General features: G+C 44.7%; 1 protein-coding gene across 1 annotated transcript in view; it reads left to right on the top strand.

The window, feature by feature from the left end:
• Positions 1-9,888, top strand: part of Lrrc8c (leucine rich repeat containing 8 VRAC subunit C) — an 84,636-nt gene extending 74,748 nt beyond the window's left edge. Inside the window, exon 4 of the mRNA XM_038314332.1 lies at positions 7,411-9,888. Within this exon, the coding sequence (XP_038170260.1) occupies positions 7,411-9,684 (2,274 nt within the window). The 3' untranslated portion in view covers positions 9,685-9,888. The remainder of the gene's footprint in view (positions 1-7,410) is intronic.
• The last annotated feature ends 6,613 nt before the right edge of the window (positions 9,889-16,501 follow it).

Here is a 16,501-nt window from a genome sequence, read left to right as displayed (position 1 = left end):
CAGCCCGAGCTAGTACTTATATTATTAAATAACTAGTTAAACTTTCACAATTTGCTTAAGACTTTTTTCCCTCTTTTGGCTCTCTGGGTCTAAACACTCTCCATGCAGTATGTGCTGTTTCCTAACCATTCCGTCAGTTTTAAACACAATCACTAAGAGGGAATCTAGACACTTTGTTGCTATACAGTTCTGTCAAGAAGAAACTGAGCTAGCTGCAAAAACACAGAGGCACCTGAGAAAACAGTGTGGAGTGACAGAGTCCAAACTGAGAAAGCCACATACTGTCTCATTCAACTGTGTAACATTCTGGAAAGAGCAGAACTGTAAAGGAGGTAAAATGTCAGTATTTGGGGAGGCAAGGTAGGTTCTGGAAAGGACAGAGGTGCAGGCTAAATACAAGAGGTTTTAAGGCTGTTAGACTGCTCTGTAGGATGCTATAGCAATGGATGTGTGCTGCAGCATTGCCCAGCCCACAGAGAACAAGACCAAGGGAGCCCACTAATGTAGCTTTGGACTCTGGGTAATAATGACATATCAATGTAAGCTCATCTTCTACATTGTTACAATGTACCACCAGGCTGTTTAAGAGGGGTTTGACATCAATATAAGCTCATCTTGTACATTGTTACAATGTACCACCAGGCTGTTAAGAGGGGTTTGTGTACCTATGAATGGGAGGCTTATGGGGTATTGCTGTACCTTTCCCTCTATTTTGCTGTATATATAAATCTTTTCTAAAAAAAATAATAAAGCCATTTAGATGACAGGGTAAAATACATGTGCACAGAGATAGGAAGTGATGGCACTGCCCAGTCTGGCTTTCCCGTTTCTCCAGGAGACAGAGACTGTGTTTGTCCTGGTGATAGGGATGCAGCATGTGTGATTCTCATGGGTGTCTATCTTTGCACTTCTGGGATGGTTGTCCCTGCATACACAGGGCTTGGCTCAGAGGACAGCAGGCTTATGAAAAAGACATCTAATAACCCCCAAAGTGTCCATTCCTTTAGCACCATCTGCCCTGATTTTTCAATTCCTCTTCATTCCCTGAAAGGTTTTATGATACTTAAAGCATTTTCAATACCCTTGAAACAAAGTCAGCATTTTCTGAATTAGTCCTTCTGCCGCAAAAACAAGACTGGTGCTTGTTGGCAATGGCTTTGTCGTCTGGGCTCTGGTTTCTGGGAGACAGTACTTAAGTTTGCTCATTAACTGGTGCCTCAGTGGCCTGAGCCGCCACTCTTCTCTCTTCCGGGAGAAGTGAGGAAGAGTGACAACCCATCTTCCAAGTGCTTTTCACTCCCTCCCACCGCAGCCTTTTGCTCCTGTCCCTGGAACCTACAAGGCTCCGACCTTCCATTCCCCAGTGCCCTATTCAAGTCTAGAAGCTTCAAGACCCAATGTAGTAGTTGTGCCTCTTCCTGGATCCCCATCCCTACCCCCTCCTCCACACCCAAGCTCTTACTGCACTTCCTGTGCCTCCCTTGTGGAGAGCACACTGCCTTATTTGTGCGCTTGTTGACGTTTTTGTACAGCCAGTTACATCTCTAGCAAGGCAGTGGAACGAGCGTTGTGTATGCCACTCTCCTTTCCTGAGGTGTCAGCCATATATAGCAGACCCTTGGTCAGCTTTAGCTGATAAAGAACACTTCCCTATGTGTTTCTAAACAAGCCATGGAGAATACTTGGGGATGCGTTTCTCACTGAGTCTTTGTTAGGACAGCAGGGATAACTTGATTTGCTCTGTCTGATTTGGGGCACCTCTGGTTATCAGTGCTTTAGGGGATCACATTTAGTACCAGCTGTATGCATCTCTGAGGAGTGAAGGGAGGAGGACAGAGACAATTAATACGTACAATGTATATTTAATATAAAGATTAATCAAGATAGAGTAACATTATGATGAATCTGTGTTGCTTGGCTAGTGGCAAAATAACTTACACTGCCAAGTCACCTCTTCCTGCAAAAGACTGACTGTCTTTGGTATAGTTCACCTGCCTTTTTACTGGTCTGTTCTATCAGCTTGGATGAGATCTACCATAGCCGTATCGGAATTGTAGCTCAGTTGTTAGAGTCCTTGCCTAGCATGCACAAAGCCCTAGGTTCGATCCCTAGCACTGTCCAAACCAAGAACAGTGGTTTGGGCATGCCTCAGCACGTGGAAGGTAGAGGCAGGAGGATCATGAGTTCAAGGTCACTCTCAAGCTAATTACCAAATCCAAAGTCATGTATCTATGATAGGTGAAGCCCTGACTCAAAAGAAAAACATCTACCCTGTGGCAGCAGCAGTCAGCCCAGAGACTCGTAACTTGTCAGTGTTAAGAATAAGTGACTGTTGAATGTTCAGTCCTAAATGGGGTATCTGTATCAATCTCCCGGCCAGCAAGGAAGAAGGGGCAGAAAGAGTGTCAGAGCTACGGGGTAGGGAGCGGGCTGTGAAATGCTGTCTTCTGGCCATGATGTGGACACCACAGTCATAAGCTCCCAGAGGCTGTGCACACCTGCACAGGAAAGAGCAAGCCAGTCAGTCCAAGTGCCAGTATGGAAATAGACAGGTTCATGAAGGACCCCCCCCACCCCCGCTGAGTAGCTGTTGGCAGTTGGTGTCTGCTTGAGGAGGAGGAGTCATTTTCATCAGGGATGTGGTCAGTGGTGGGTCATCCATGCTCCAATGGACATCTCCACACCTATAGGCATTCAGGCATCACTAATTGAACTCAATGAGTTATTAAAAATATAAAAAAAGAGATATATAGGGGAGGGGCATTGGGAAGACCTAGGTAAGTGGGAGAGATTTGGGTTAGATATGGTTAAGACACATTGTACATGTATATGAAATCACCAAACAATAAATTAAAAGACTATTCCTTTAAAAAAAATATCTGCCTTAGAATGGTGGTTGCTCATGCCTTTAATCCCAGCACTCAGGAGGCAGAGGCAGGTGGATCTCTGTGAGTTCAGGGCCAGACTGATCTACATAGTGAGTTCCAGGACAGCTAGAACTAAAAAGAGAAACCCTGTCTCAGAAAAGCAAATCAAACCAAAACAACAACAAATCTGCCCTAACCAAACTGAACAACAGTATCCTTAACCAATGTGTAACCCTGTCTTTCCAGATTATAAACCGCAGATTAAGAACACATCAGAACTGCCAGTGAACGTTGTATTGTAGCAACTTTGTTAGTAACGTATACTTGTGGTTATGGAAACCTTGTAAAACGCTAGACTTCAGAACGCTCCCCTTTTAGGTGGGGAGTCATGGTGAATAAGATAGCAAAGCCCACCGGTGCGCTGCCAGCACAGAAAAGCATGTCCTTGGAGCAGGAATGGTGCACTGAGTGGACTGAGTGGTCTAAATCAACTTCCAGCCTTCCTTCCAAAGCCAAGCAGTGATGAGCAGAAACTTGACTTCTGCCGGTAAAGACAACTAGAAACGCTCCAGGCAAGGTAAGAGACTGGAGCCTGGTCACTCTCTGAAGCCAAAGCTCTCATTCCCAGAAGAACCCTGGAAGAATGGTAATGGACCAGAACCTAAAGCTGGTTCCTCACTGAGTTCTGCCCTAGGGTACCTCCCAGCCAGAGCTCCTGTCAGCCTGCTCTCTGTGTCCCAGCATGGACCTGGAAGGTAATAGCACACCCAGTGATACACCGGCGCTCTGTGATAACACCGAGGGATGGTCCCCAGGGCCAGATGGATGCAGACATCACAAGAGCGCACTGAAAAGCCACCTCCCACTCCAAACGCACCTTCCCCCAGAACTGGTGAAGAAAACTGCAAAAGGGCTGAGCTCAAGCTGGGCTCATATATAATCCGAGCACTCAGAAGGCCACAGTACAGCACATCCAACTTGCTCCAAGTCAGCTGACGAAGTCTCCTTTCTTCTTCCCAGAGTCCTCTCTGCACGGAAGTCCCGCCTATACTCTCCTGCCTAGCTATTGGTCACTCGGCTCTTCATCACACCAATCCCAGCAGCACACCTTCACACAGTGTTCAGATATCCCACAACAGTTGCCCAAGAAGTGACTTCTGGTCTCTCTCAGATCCGAGCAAGAGAGAGAGGACCTCAGAGTGCACCCTCACTAGGAAAGATGGACAGCAAAGCAGGAACATGTGTCCACGGGAAGAAAATGGTGGAGCTGTGTGGAGTAGCATTGGCAGATGCTTTCTAAAACTGAAGAAAGTTGAGTCCTCTGTGCCAAGTATGGAGCAGGGATGATCCACATGTATCCAAAATTAAAGCGGACTAGAAAAATCCAGGATTCAGTAAAGTGTTAACGGCTACTGTAGAGAAAGACAGATTGCCCACTAAACAACTAAATTGGCAGCAGGCATCTCTCTGGCAAATAAACAGGAGGAAATGGAATTGTGTTTTCAAATGCAAAGGGGAATTGCTTTCAACACAGAATTGTAAAGCTTACCAACAAACCAAACTATTCCTCAAGAAAGAAAGCTCCATTCTGAAGCTACCCCAATTAAACAAGTGCACACACACACAAAAGACTTAAATTAGGGTCAGCATTTGTCAGGAAGAGGAACATTCTTGGCAGGAGGAGGGGATAAAAGAGGGTAACAAGGTGAAAATGTATAAAATAACTGAAAAAGAATAAAGATAATTTATATATAGACATATATATAGAGAGAGTTTATTTAACTTTTATTTTATGTGCATGACGTGAGGATTGTCAGATCACCCAGAGGTACAGACAGTTGTGAGCTGCCATGTATTGAACCCCAATGTAGAAGGAGTGGTGGGCTGCTTCCCACCACCCAGATCCCACATGGCTAGGTTTACACCCAAAATAATTACATGGAAACTGTATTCTTTTAAACACTGCTTGGCCCATTAGTTTTAGCCTCTTATTGGCTAATTCTCACATCTTACTAAACCCATTTTTATTAATGTGTGTAGCACCACGAGGTGGTAGCTTACCGGGGAAGATCTTAACTTGTGTCTGTCTCGGAGAGGAGAGTCATAGCGACTGCCTGAGGCGTCTGCCTGACTCTGCTTTCTTTCTCCCACAATTCTGTTCTGTCTATTCCACCTACCTAATTTTCTGTCTTATCAAAGGGCCAAGGCAGTTTCTTTATTAACCAATGAAAGTAACACATATACAGATGACCCTCCTCCATCACCCCAATCCCCTGGAAGAACAGCCAGTGCTCTTAAATGCTGAGCCATCTATCCAACCCAAATAAAGATAATCTTCTAATTAAAAACATAAAGGTTGGTGAATAGATGGCTCTCTGGCTAAGACCACTTATTGCTCTTCAGATGAATCCAAATTTATTTCCCAGCACCCATGTTGGGCCTCTTATCATCCATCTATAGCTCCAGATCCAAGGGATGTGATGCCCTTTGCTGGCCTCTGTTGTACCCAAACACATGACATGCATACACACATACACATGTGCACATATATGAGAAAAAAATACAGCTTTAACGAGATTTTTTTTTTAAAGGCTAAAAGCAATAAAGACATTTTCAAACCTATTAGTTATGCAAAATAACAGGATGTAGGCTCTGTGATGTCACCACTTAATGCCTTGGTCTCTTGAACTCTAAAATGGGAATCATAAGCACACTGCCTTATCAGATTAAGGTGACAGTTAAATCAGGCACAATGACACACACCTGAAGTCCTAGCACTTGTGACGTTGAAACAAGGAAAGTAGGCATTCAGGGACATTCTCAGCTCCATGGGATATTTGGTAACCATGGCAACATAATACCCTGTCTAATAAAATAAAATTTAAAGGAGACGATTCAGAATTAATCCTGTGATACTAGAATAAGGACAGTTGTGTGTTGAATACAACATACTTGTGTTGGTGTCGTCGTCATCATCACCATCATCATCCTCATCCCTAAAAGAGATGTTCTTCATGCTCTTACTGATAGCACCTACACCCAGACGAACTGTTGGGGGCCCTGGGTGATAGCGCCCACACCCAGAAGGACTGTTGGGGGCCCTGGGTGTAGAAGAGGTGTTCTTCATGCTCTCACTGATAGCATCTACACCCAGAAGGACTGTTGGGGGCCCTGGGTGATAGCGCCCACACCCAGAAGGACTGGTAGTGCCCCCAGGGTGTCTCTCAGCAAGTCAGCACCTGGGTACCACGTACTTCACTAAGCCTTGTACCCCTCCGCTGGTTGTTACCTTTGTGGGTCTGTCTGGTGGCCCCAGTGCCATTGTCACCCTCTTGTAATCACTTACTGAGCTACCAGTGTCCACTTTGCAATGCGTTCAGTTTCTTCCTCTGTTGTAATCAGGTCCTTGCTTTTGAAGAATCACAACACACTGGGTTTCTGATCATTAAAGACAGACTGACTTGTTGTCTTCTTCTTGTTTACATTTGTCTATTTGTGTGTGCATGTGTGGCAGTCACTTCTCTCCTTCCACCTTGTAGGTCCCTGGGCTCAAACTCCAGACAGCAGGCTAAGCGGCCAGTGCCTTTAGCCACAATCTCACTGTCCCCAAACCAACTGTCCCTGAGTTACTAATTCCATCCACCCTTACTCCGTGCTCTTTGATTGTTATTCGTCTTCCAAACTGTTCATTGTTCAAACTGTTCCATGTTTCTGAGCCTCTGTCTGAGGGTGACTTTTCTAATGTGATTTCAGGAGTCCCCTACCTCATCCCAGACAGTTGTATCCTGTCTCCTCTGTGTGAGGGTGACTTCTAATGTGATTTCAGGAGTTCACTGCCTCCTCCCAGACAGTTGGTACCCTGCCCCCTCTGTGCTGCCCTCCTAGGAGCTGCTTGATGTTCTTAAACTGTACACTTCTCAACAAAGCCCTGGCGAAGCGGAGGGGCTCAGGATTGTTCTCCACGGCAGCACATTCATGCAGGAATGGGTTGCCATTGAGCATTGTGTCTGTTCTCTTGGCTCTAAAGAACGTGGGAAAGCTTTCGTGAGAGCCTCTGAGAGCCTCGTTACATCAAAGCCAGTTACATTAATCACGCATGTAGTAGAGGATGTGGGTGGGGAAAAGCAGTAAACAAGAACACCAGGAACTGGTTCCGTCTCTCCTCTTTCCAACGTTGCACACGTCTCACACACAAACGATGATGGCATTGAAAACCATCCAGTTCAAGGCAAAAGTGCCCCCCCACCACAGTGAGAGAAGAAATACAAAGATTAAAATCATTGGATATTCCCTAAATACTCACGTTGCCATGACGACAGTACCACTGCCTTGTGTCAATCTTTGATATGATGAACAAAATCAAAGATTTCATTTTTCCATGACATGAGCTAAGAATAAAATCTTGGTGCTGGAATTGAGTGTTATGTTCTCCAGGCAGAGGAAATGGACATTTATTGGATGTTATTGCTACTTTCTTTGCACTAATGACATTACAAAAGCTCTTTGGGTAATATAATTTGAAACTATCATTTCTGCATTTCAGGTCATGCAAGACAAGATCATCTGCCTTCCGAAAAGAGTGCAGCCGGCCCAGAACCACTCTTCTGCTTCCAATGTCTCTCAGGCAGTCATCAGCACCACCCCACTGCCTCCACCTAAGCCGTCTCCAGCCAACCCAGCCACCGTGGAGATGAAAGGGCTGAAGACAGACCTGGACCTCCAGCAGTACAGCTTCATCAACCAGATGTGCTACGAGCGAGCCCTCCACTGGTACGCCAAGTACTTCCCGTACCTCGTGCTCATCCACACCCTGGTCTTCATGCTCTGCAGCAACTTTTGGTTCAAGTTCCCTGGTTCCAGTTCCAAGATAGAACATTTCATCTCCATCCTGGGGAAATGCTTTGACTCCCCGTGGACCACGCGGGCGCTCTCGGAAGTGTCTGGGGAGGACTCCGAGGAGAAGGACAGCAGGAAGAACAACATGAGCAGGTCCAACACCGTCCAGCCCGGTCCCGAGGGCAGCATGGTCAACTCGCAGTCTCTCAAATCAATTCCTGAGAAGTTTGTGGTTGACAAATCCACGGCGGGGGCTCTGGACAAAAAGGAGGGTGAGCAGGCAAAGGCCTTGTTTGAGAAGGTGAAGAAGTTCAGGCTGCATGTGGAAGAAGGGGACATCCTGTATGCCATGTACGTTAGACAGACCGTGCTCAAAGTCATCAAGTTCCTAATCATCATTGCGTACAACAGCGCCCTGGTCTCCAAAGTCCAGTTTACAGTGGACTGTAATGTGGACATCCAGGACATGACAGGCTATAAAAACTTCTCCTGCAATCACACCATGGCTCATCTATTCTCTAAGCTCTCCTTTTGCTACCTGTGCTTTGTGAGCATCTACGGCTTGACATGCCTTTACACCCTATACTGGCTCTTCTACCGTTCCCTGAGGGAATATTCTTTCGAGTATGTCCGGCAGGAGACTGGCATTGATGACATCCCAGATGTGAAAAATGACTTTGCTTTTATGCTTCACATGATAGACCAGTATGACCCTCTCTACTCTAAGCGGTTTGCCGTGTTTCTGTCTGAGGTCAGCGAGAACAAGTTAAAGCAGCTCAATTTAAATAATGAGTGGACCCCTGACAAACTGAGGCAGAAGCTGCAGACGAATGCCCATAACCGCCTGGAGCTGCCTCTGATCATGCTGTCCGGCCTTCCGGACACCGTGTTTGAAATCACAGAGCTGCAGTCTCTGAAGCTAGAGATCATTAAGAACGTCATGATACCCGCCACCATTGCCCAGCTAGACAACCTTCAGGAGCTCTCCCTGCACCAATGCTCCGTCAAAATCCACAGCGCGGCCCTCTCTTTCCTGAAGGAAAACCTCAAGGTCTTGAGCGTCAAGTTTGATGACATGAGGGAGCTGCCCCCCTGGATGTACGGCCTCCGCAATCTGGAAGAGCTCTATCTGGTCGGCTCTCTGAGTCACGACATCTCCAAGAATGTCACCCTGGAGTCCCTGCGGGATCTCAAAAGCCTTAAGATCCTCTCCATCAAAAGCAACGTCTCCAAAATCCCTCAGGCCGTGGTGGACGTGTCCAGTCACCTCCAGAGAATGTGTATTCACAACGACGGCACCAAGCTGGTGATGCTGAACAACCTGAAGAAGATGACAAACCTGACAGAGCTGGAGCTCATTCACTGCGACCTGGAACGCATTCCCCACGCTGTGTTCAGCCTGCTCAGCCTGCAGGAGCTGGACCTGAAGGAAAACAACCTGAAGTCCATAGAGGAGATCATGAGCTTCCAGCACCTGAGAAAGCTAACCGTGCTCAAACTCTGGTATAACAGCATCACCTACATCCCAGAGCACATCAAGAAACTGACCAGCCTGGAGCGACTGTTTTTCAGCCACAATAAGGTAGAGGTATTGCCTTCCCACCTCTTCCTCTGCAACAAAATCCGATACCTGGACTTGTCCTATAATGACATCCGCTTCATCCCGCCCGAAATCGGGGTTCTGCAAAGTTTACAGTATTTTTCCATCACCTGTAACAAAGTCGAAAGCCTTCCAGACGAACTCTACTTTTGCAAGAAACTTAAAACTTTGAAGATTGGGAAAAACAGCCTCTCTGTCCTTTCACCAAAAATTGGAAATTTACTATTTCTTTCCTACTTGGACATCAAAGGCAATCACTTTGAAGTCCTCCCTCCTGAGCTGGGAGACTGCCGGGCTCTGAAGCGAGCCGGGTTAGTTGTAGAAGACGCTCTGTTTGAGACTCTGCCCTCAGATGTCCGGGAGCAAATGAAAGCAGAGTAACTTATTTTTCATCAAAACATGACTGAAACACGCTTCTACCAAATACGACATAAAGAATTAGGTAGTCTTATTGCCTTTCCTATATTACTTTTGTTTTTTGGGGGGATTATTTGCTTTTGTTTTTCACACAAGACAAAATGTTCACAAAGATTGAGTAAGGATTATGTATTTTTTAATAAAAATTTAATTGTATTTTTTTCAGTATTAATATTTTAACATTTTATTTGTCCTGGAAGCAAATACATCTGTTCTTGTTTTCTACCAACAGGAATGGGTGAATTCCATCTGGCTTTGGGTTTTTTTTTTTTTTTTACTTTAGTTCATTCTCATGAAAGGAAAGGGATAGTAGGTTGTGTGCATTTTGGCATATTTTAAAAGGCTGGAGATAACTTTGCCAAAACCATTTTAACCTTGTTTCTACTTGTCTACTTGTTTGTGTTTTTATCGTGTGTCTTGGCGTCTGTGCCAGTTATTTTAATATCAGCTGCCTTCTTCATTGGCCAGCTTTTCCAGTCTGTAGAAACTCCAGAGTGTAAGGTTCACATAAGTGCATTGTCACCGAGTGTTAGCGAAAATTCTCCCTCCTCCAACACGGTTAATTGTATCATTTCTTGAACAGCAGCTTCAGTTAGCCTTGGATGGGCTTCTTAAGTGGTTGAAGCAGGCCACCCCCATTGCTTACCATCCTTGTGTTCATTTATCATTTGTTGTTTAGCTGATTTATATTTTTACCAACATCCTAAAATTTATCATTAAAAATTAAGCACCCCACCCCCCATCCACCTCAGTATTGCCATGTGGTACTGGTGAACAACCTTAGGGAAATTAGATTTATTTTAATATTGTAGCAGATAATTAAATTTTAAATCATAGAATCAGAAGCCTGTTTTGAGTAATTTAATCATTTTTGACATCCTGATATGTGGATGCATCAGATGGTAAGCAATCTTGCTACTAAGAAAGTCTTTTAAAAAGCCGATATAGTCCACGCAGGCCCCACCCCTTCCTTGGGCCCTGTGCAGTGATGATCAATACACCTCCTGCCTGCTGATCAGAACAGCCCAGGACATACATAGGTATAGGTATCAGCTTCCAGCAAGCTTGCCCTCGACGCGGATGCTCGTGACGCAAGCATGGGAACCCCCTCAACTCTCTGCTTAAAATCGTATCTCACTTCAGTCTGCCGGTCCTGTCACTTTCCAGATGTGTGACCAGCCGATAGGTGTGGTCACCTGGCAATAATTCCTGCCTGGTGGCTGGCAAAGCCTTTCCTTGCCTTTGTCTGCCTAAAATTCAGCGAAGTATGCAGACTCGAGCCGCACAGTTCACTGACATAAAGAAAAACCCTAATTCAGCACTGAGAGTAGGAAGGTGACCTGGGGTTTGACACCCTGTTTGAAGAATGCTTTCTTGGCCCCTTGGCCTTGCCCAGCCCTGGTTTTTGTGCCCTGCAGACATGTAGAAGGCAACTCTGGGAGGCACTGGGCAGACACAGTTTTGTCTGACTGAAGATGAGAGCTGTAGGTCAATGACAATGTGTGTGTCCAGCAGCGTGCCCCAGCGCCTGAGCTGAGTCCTCTAAGACCTCCAAACAGAGAAATGGGGCCAGTGCTCATTATCCCGAGGCCAGCCACGTGGAGCAGACGCTTCTGTTTTCCGTTTGAAGTTTCAGCCACGATTTCTTTAAACCTGGAATTGAAATAATAATATTTTGAAATACTGTTACACCGTATGAAGAAGTGATCAGTCTTAGCATTCAGAGATCCTAAGTATGAGTGCTGTGTTGTGCTCAGAAGCAGCTCTGTCTGGGAGAGGGGAATTATGGGCAGATTGCCTGTTATTGAGCATGTGTGACCTGTTGTGGAAAGGTAAACCGAGTCAGTGACCCGCACTGTCTTAATGGTTAAAATTTATGGTTATTTCCAGCATCACCCTTCAAAGGGAACTATTCAGGTCAAATGCTGTATTTTTGCCCAAGCCTTTATTGGTGTTAGCTGAAAATCCCATATGGCTTCATAACTAAAATAAGTCACCAATAATTCAATTTTATCAAGCCTCCAAAATAATTTGACTTATTTTCATAATGACGCTGCTGACTGGCTCCCAACCTAAGTTGTAAATAATACTCAATAAACCACTGTAATTCTGTGACTTTATGTTTTAACCAAGAGGAAAATATTCATAGATCTTTCTACTCAATTTTATAAAACTTCCAAAGCCTCAAACTCAACTTTGAAGACTTTAAATTTTCTGATGCTTGTTCTTTTTAATACAGCAAGCTTTCGTTCACATTCTTGAGTAAGATGCATCTGACCACTGTTTAGCCTTGCGATGAGAAACTCAGGTACCTGAACTGCTGGATTTCCTAGAGTTCTTTGATCCAACTCAGTGCACAGAGGTCGTTCCCCTGGCCTCTCTCTGTTTTCCAAGTGCTCTTGCTGAGGAGGTCAGCCAGCTCGTTGTCCAACCTCAGCTTCACAGCAAGTGCTGTGTTGACCTCAGATGTGCCATCTGTGTTCTTCTGTATCCTTCACTGCAGGGGCAGCTTCGGGCTCACGTGGACAAGCTGTACAGTGACCTGTGTTTGATTCTCGGGGTCCACATGGTGGAAGGAGAGAACCAGCTCCCATAAGGTGTCCTCTGGCCTCTATACAGGTGCCATAGCGTGAGCACCCACACAAAATACATACACTAATTAATGTCATTCTTAAAATCATAAACACACCTAAAAAGATAACACCTCAGAACAGTATTGTGTTTTCTTATTACAGGATTTGATCTGGTTTTGAATATCAGAATTCTTAATGAGATCAAGTCTGGTGCCTTCACATGTGGGTTTCTCATATTGCCCACCCCGCTATTGTAAATGAGCTCCAACAATCTCCATGCATCTTGAACAGCAAGCAAGTCTGCTTTTACAGGCCGCTCGGGAAATGTCCCTGCCCTGTGGATTTTGTTCATTTTGATTGTAGGTCCTGCTTTGGAAGGATCTGAGACAACGCAGGCTCTTTCTTGGGTCTCTTGGAAGAGGAGTTCAGTTTCTTAGAGCATGCTGGTTTCTGTTTTAGCTTCTCTCACTCTCTAGTCCAGTTTCATCCCAGATGTCCAATCAGCAGTACTGACATTTCAACAAGAACATTTATGGTCCGCTTACACAAAATCCACTCACAGTACTCTTGCAAATAACATAAATTGTTGATGTAACGCCAGCTTTTCAGAACGTAGACAGAGACAGCATCTGTCTTATCCTGTGATTCCTGAACATGTGCTGAGCCGGGTTTACACTGGGGCAGGCAGGATCTCGAGAACAGGGTCATACTCAGTGAACAAAATGCCATGGTGGCCACGAGAGTTTCTAGAAGGCTCTACGTGAAGCTCGCATCTTGTCTTTTTAGAGACAAAGAAAACTCAGTCTTACCTAGGGCCACCATGAGTTTTCAGATTTAGCTCCCGATCTTCAAACTTCTGATAATTTGACATCAGCCTTCCAAACAAGTATCCACCCCATTCCCCTTTCCCAAAGTCATCCACTAATAAAGATGGTGTCTTTATGTTTGTCTGAGGGAGAGAGAAGAGAGTCTCCCTCTGGCCCCCAAGGAATTATTTTTTAACCAGACAAATATAAAACACGTACTGCTGAACTTATTGAGCAAATGGCAACCACTATGTGTTTAGGGTTTGGTTTGGTTTCTGAGCCCAGGCTGACCTTGAATTTGAGAGCCTCTTGCTTCACCTTCCTGGGCCCTGGATTACAGGTGTTCCCCCTGACCTGAATGGTTTCTAACGTGTTTGTTTGTGTCTCCATTCTCCCACCGTGCTCTTGGGGTTGCCGCCCCATGCCTTACATGCTCGCTCTGTTTGTCTCACATTTGTTTACAATGTTCACACGCATTCAGACTGTCGAGTGCTGGCAAACTTCTGGGACTGCCCAGTAAGAGGACTGAGTTCATTTGTCATAACACATGTTCATGAAAGGAAACGTCTTAACGTTACTTGGCTATGTAGTGTATAGGAACAAATGTCACACAAATAAAGTCATTTTTGTAACTTAACTTGGGGATACGTCCTTTTCTTGTAGAAATTACGCTTCTCCTTCGCTCTTCAGCCATTACCAAGGTTCCCTGGGCTGCAGGAAACAGGCTCATTCGCTCTTACTGGTGGAGCTAGTTTTTATAATTGTAATTGTTTCCTTCCTTAATTCTGTGCTGCATCTGCCCAAGGTGTCCCTGGAGTGTCATTTGTGTAATTAGTGCTTTAATGTATAATCAGGAGGACAATTTTGTACATTTGCCAAATCAGATTGTACAGTGGCTACCCAGCTCAGCCTTCTGTAAATACCCTTACTGTTACTTAACGGAGTAAGAATGATCCTGCACAGCCAAGGAGGCATTCTCTAATTAAGCACACTCTTACGGAAGTCTGCTACAAGACAATTCTACATACCATTCCATAGCGTAAGAAAACCATGACGAGTATTGACAACTCTCGTGGCTGAGCTGTCATCACACATATTTTCTGGGTAGAACTGCATTGCTGGTAGTCATGTCTGGGGCAGGACGGTTTGATGGGGAATGATGGAGCGTGGTGGGAGGGGCTGAGTGAGCTATGTCTCAGAAAGAGAATGCTTAGAGACGAAAGCTGATGCCCCAGATTCTGTGTGCTGTGACTTCAGAGCAGCTCACACACCAGGAAAAGTCCCTGCCCTGTCACTGTTCCATCTTCCAGAATGTTCTTTCATAAGGAATATTAAGATAAACTGAGGCCAGGCAAACAATGAGGTTAGTTACTCTTGTTGGCCAGCCTTTCACTAGAGGGGGAACAAAAAGGTGCAAGGGTAAGTCCCCAGAGTTCTTCGAGACTTGCTAGGGATGTGTCTTAGTCACATCTGTGTTGCTGTGGTAAAACACCCTAACCAAGGCACCTTACAGAAAGAACAGTTACTTGGCTCGTGGCTCCGGAGGGTAAGAATATACCATGGCAGGGAAGCCACCAGCACGCTGGCTGGAGCTGCAGGGTAAGTTCACAGCTCCAGCTGCAGACAGGAAGCAGTTATTCTTTCTGCCTGCCAGCCCCACCTGTCTCTCTACTGCCTAGCTACTGGCGGCTTTGCTTTTCATTAGATCAATCAGTTGCCTTAGGAAGGCAAGGTGAAACAGCAACACATCTTTTCATAATTAAACAGATGCAGCAAAAGCAAATGTCCGTGATCTTTACATTGTTAACAAAGGCAGAAGAAACAAATAAGTGTATCACATCTTTACATTGTTAACAAAGGCAGAAGAAACAAATGTAACACATCTTTACATTGTTAACAAAGGCAGAAGAAACAAATGTAATACATCTTTACATTGTTAACAAAGGCAGAAGAAACATGTAACACATCTTTACATTGTTAACAAAGGCAGAAGAAACTAATGTAACACATCTTTACATTGTTAACAAAGGCAGAAGAAACTAATGTAACATCTTTACACAGTTCACTTGGAATCTGCAGCAGGAAAACAGTTTGCTCAAAATCAGAAGGCTGCTTTTATCTGCTGTCTTTAGGTCCTGTACTCTGAAGTGTGACTCAGTGTAACTCAGTGTGAAGTGTTCCTGGTAGTCGCACACAACAGAGTCAGCCTGGTGATGGACGTCACTGTTTTATGCATCTAGAAATGGACAGGATGTTGGCAGCCCTTGAGTCTGTGTGTTCAAAACCAGATATTCGGCTCCAGTTACAACAACTCCATCTGGACAATTACCTACGTAAATGTTTAAGTCTAACACGTAAATAACCTTTGATGTGGGCTGGGGATTTGTTAAGAAAGTGGGCTGCCACTTGCTTAATAGGTGACCTCCTACTGTTTGATGTGATTTAAAATTTGGAGTTTAGTTCAAATGCTAATGTTTAAAAATAATCTCAACCAGAGTAAACCAGCTAGATATTATTATTACATAATCTGACTCAGAAACTCCTAGTGACTACTGGTCATTTCAGTTTCAGATCTAATCAAGTTTCTGTATCAAAAATGAAAGTCCCAAAAACAAATAAAATAAAATTTTAAAATTAAAAAGCTGGGCATGATGGCTCACACCTCTGACTTGGCACGCAGAAACCGGAGGCAGGAAGATCCCACGTTTGAGACCAGCCTGAGCTCCATAGCAAATGCTTGTCTCAAAAAACAAAACGGTCTAAAAATAACTCTAAAAACTTTATGACGTCATTTTCTGTAGCTCTGATAACACTGTAGGAACAGTTACCAAGCACAGCTTGTGTTCGCTCCTCGAAGCAATTTTAAACGCTTTAGAACCCCACGTGTTTTCAGTGTTCATAGGGAGAAAAGGAAAAGCACACAACAACTTATCCCATCCTTTGTAGGTGCTTAAGGGACCAGGAATGTATAGGGATGAACTAGCCGGAGCCTGTGGAACAACCTGAGATACACTTTTAAGGGATTTAAGATATGTATGTTTCTTTCTAACATTTTAAATTTGCGTTGTGACGTGGGCCACTCTCAGCCTCATTGGGGTGATCTTAGGCCCTGTCCTGTTTGTCTATCAGAAGTCCAAGAAGCACAGAACTAAACCTTAAGTGAGCAGCACTCAACACCAGGGCTCTACCAGGTTCTACTAAACAGGTTCCATGAAATAAGTAATAAATCAATAGTGCTCACTCAATCGAGAGGCCTGCATGAGGCCCTCTATCCACTAAGGTCCTTCAGTCCTGCACACAATTCCTCCTCAGTGAGTTTCTTAAAGCAGCCACAGTAAAGGAACACAAGCTAGAAGGCAGAAATAGACATTTACTATCACAGAGAGAAAGTCTAAATTGAAA

Source organism: Arvicola amphibius, chromosome 1, assembly GCF_903992535.2.
Source record: "Arvicola amphibius chromosome 1, mArvAmp1.2, whole genome shotgun sequence".
Taxonomy (NCBI): Eukaryota; Metazoa; Chordata; class Mammalia; order Rodentia; family Cricetidae; genus Arvicola; species Arvicola amphibius.
The sequence above is the reverse complement of the archived record's forward strand: the minus strand, read 5'-3'. Positions and strand labels throughout refer to the sequence as shown.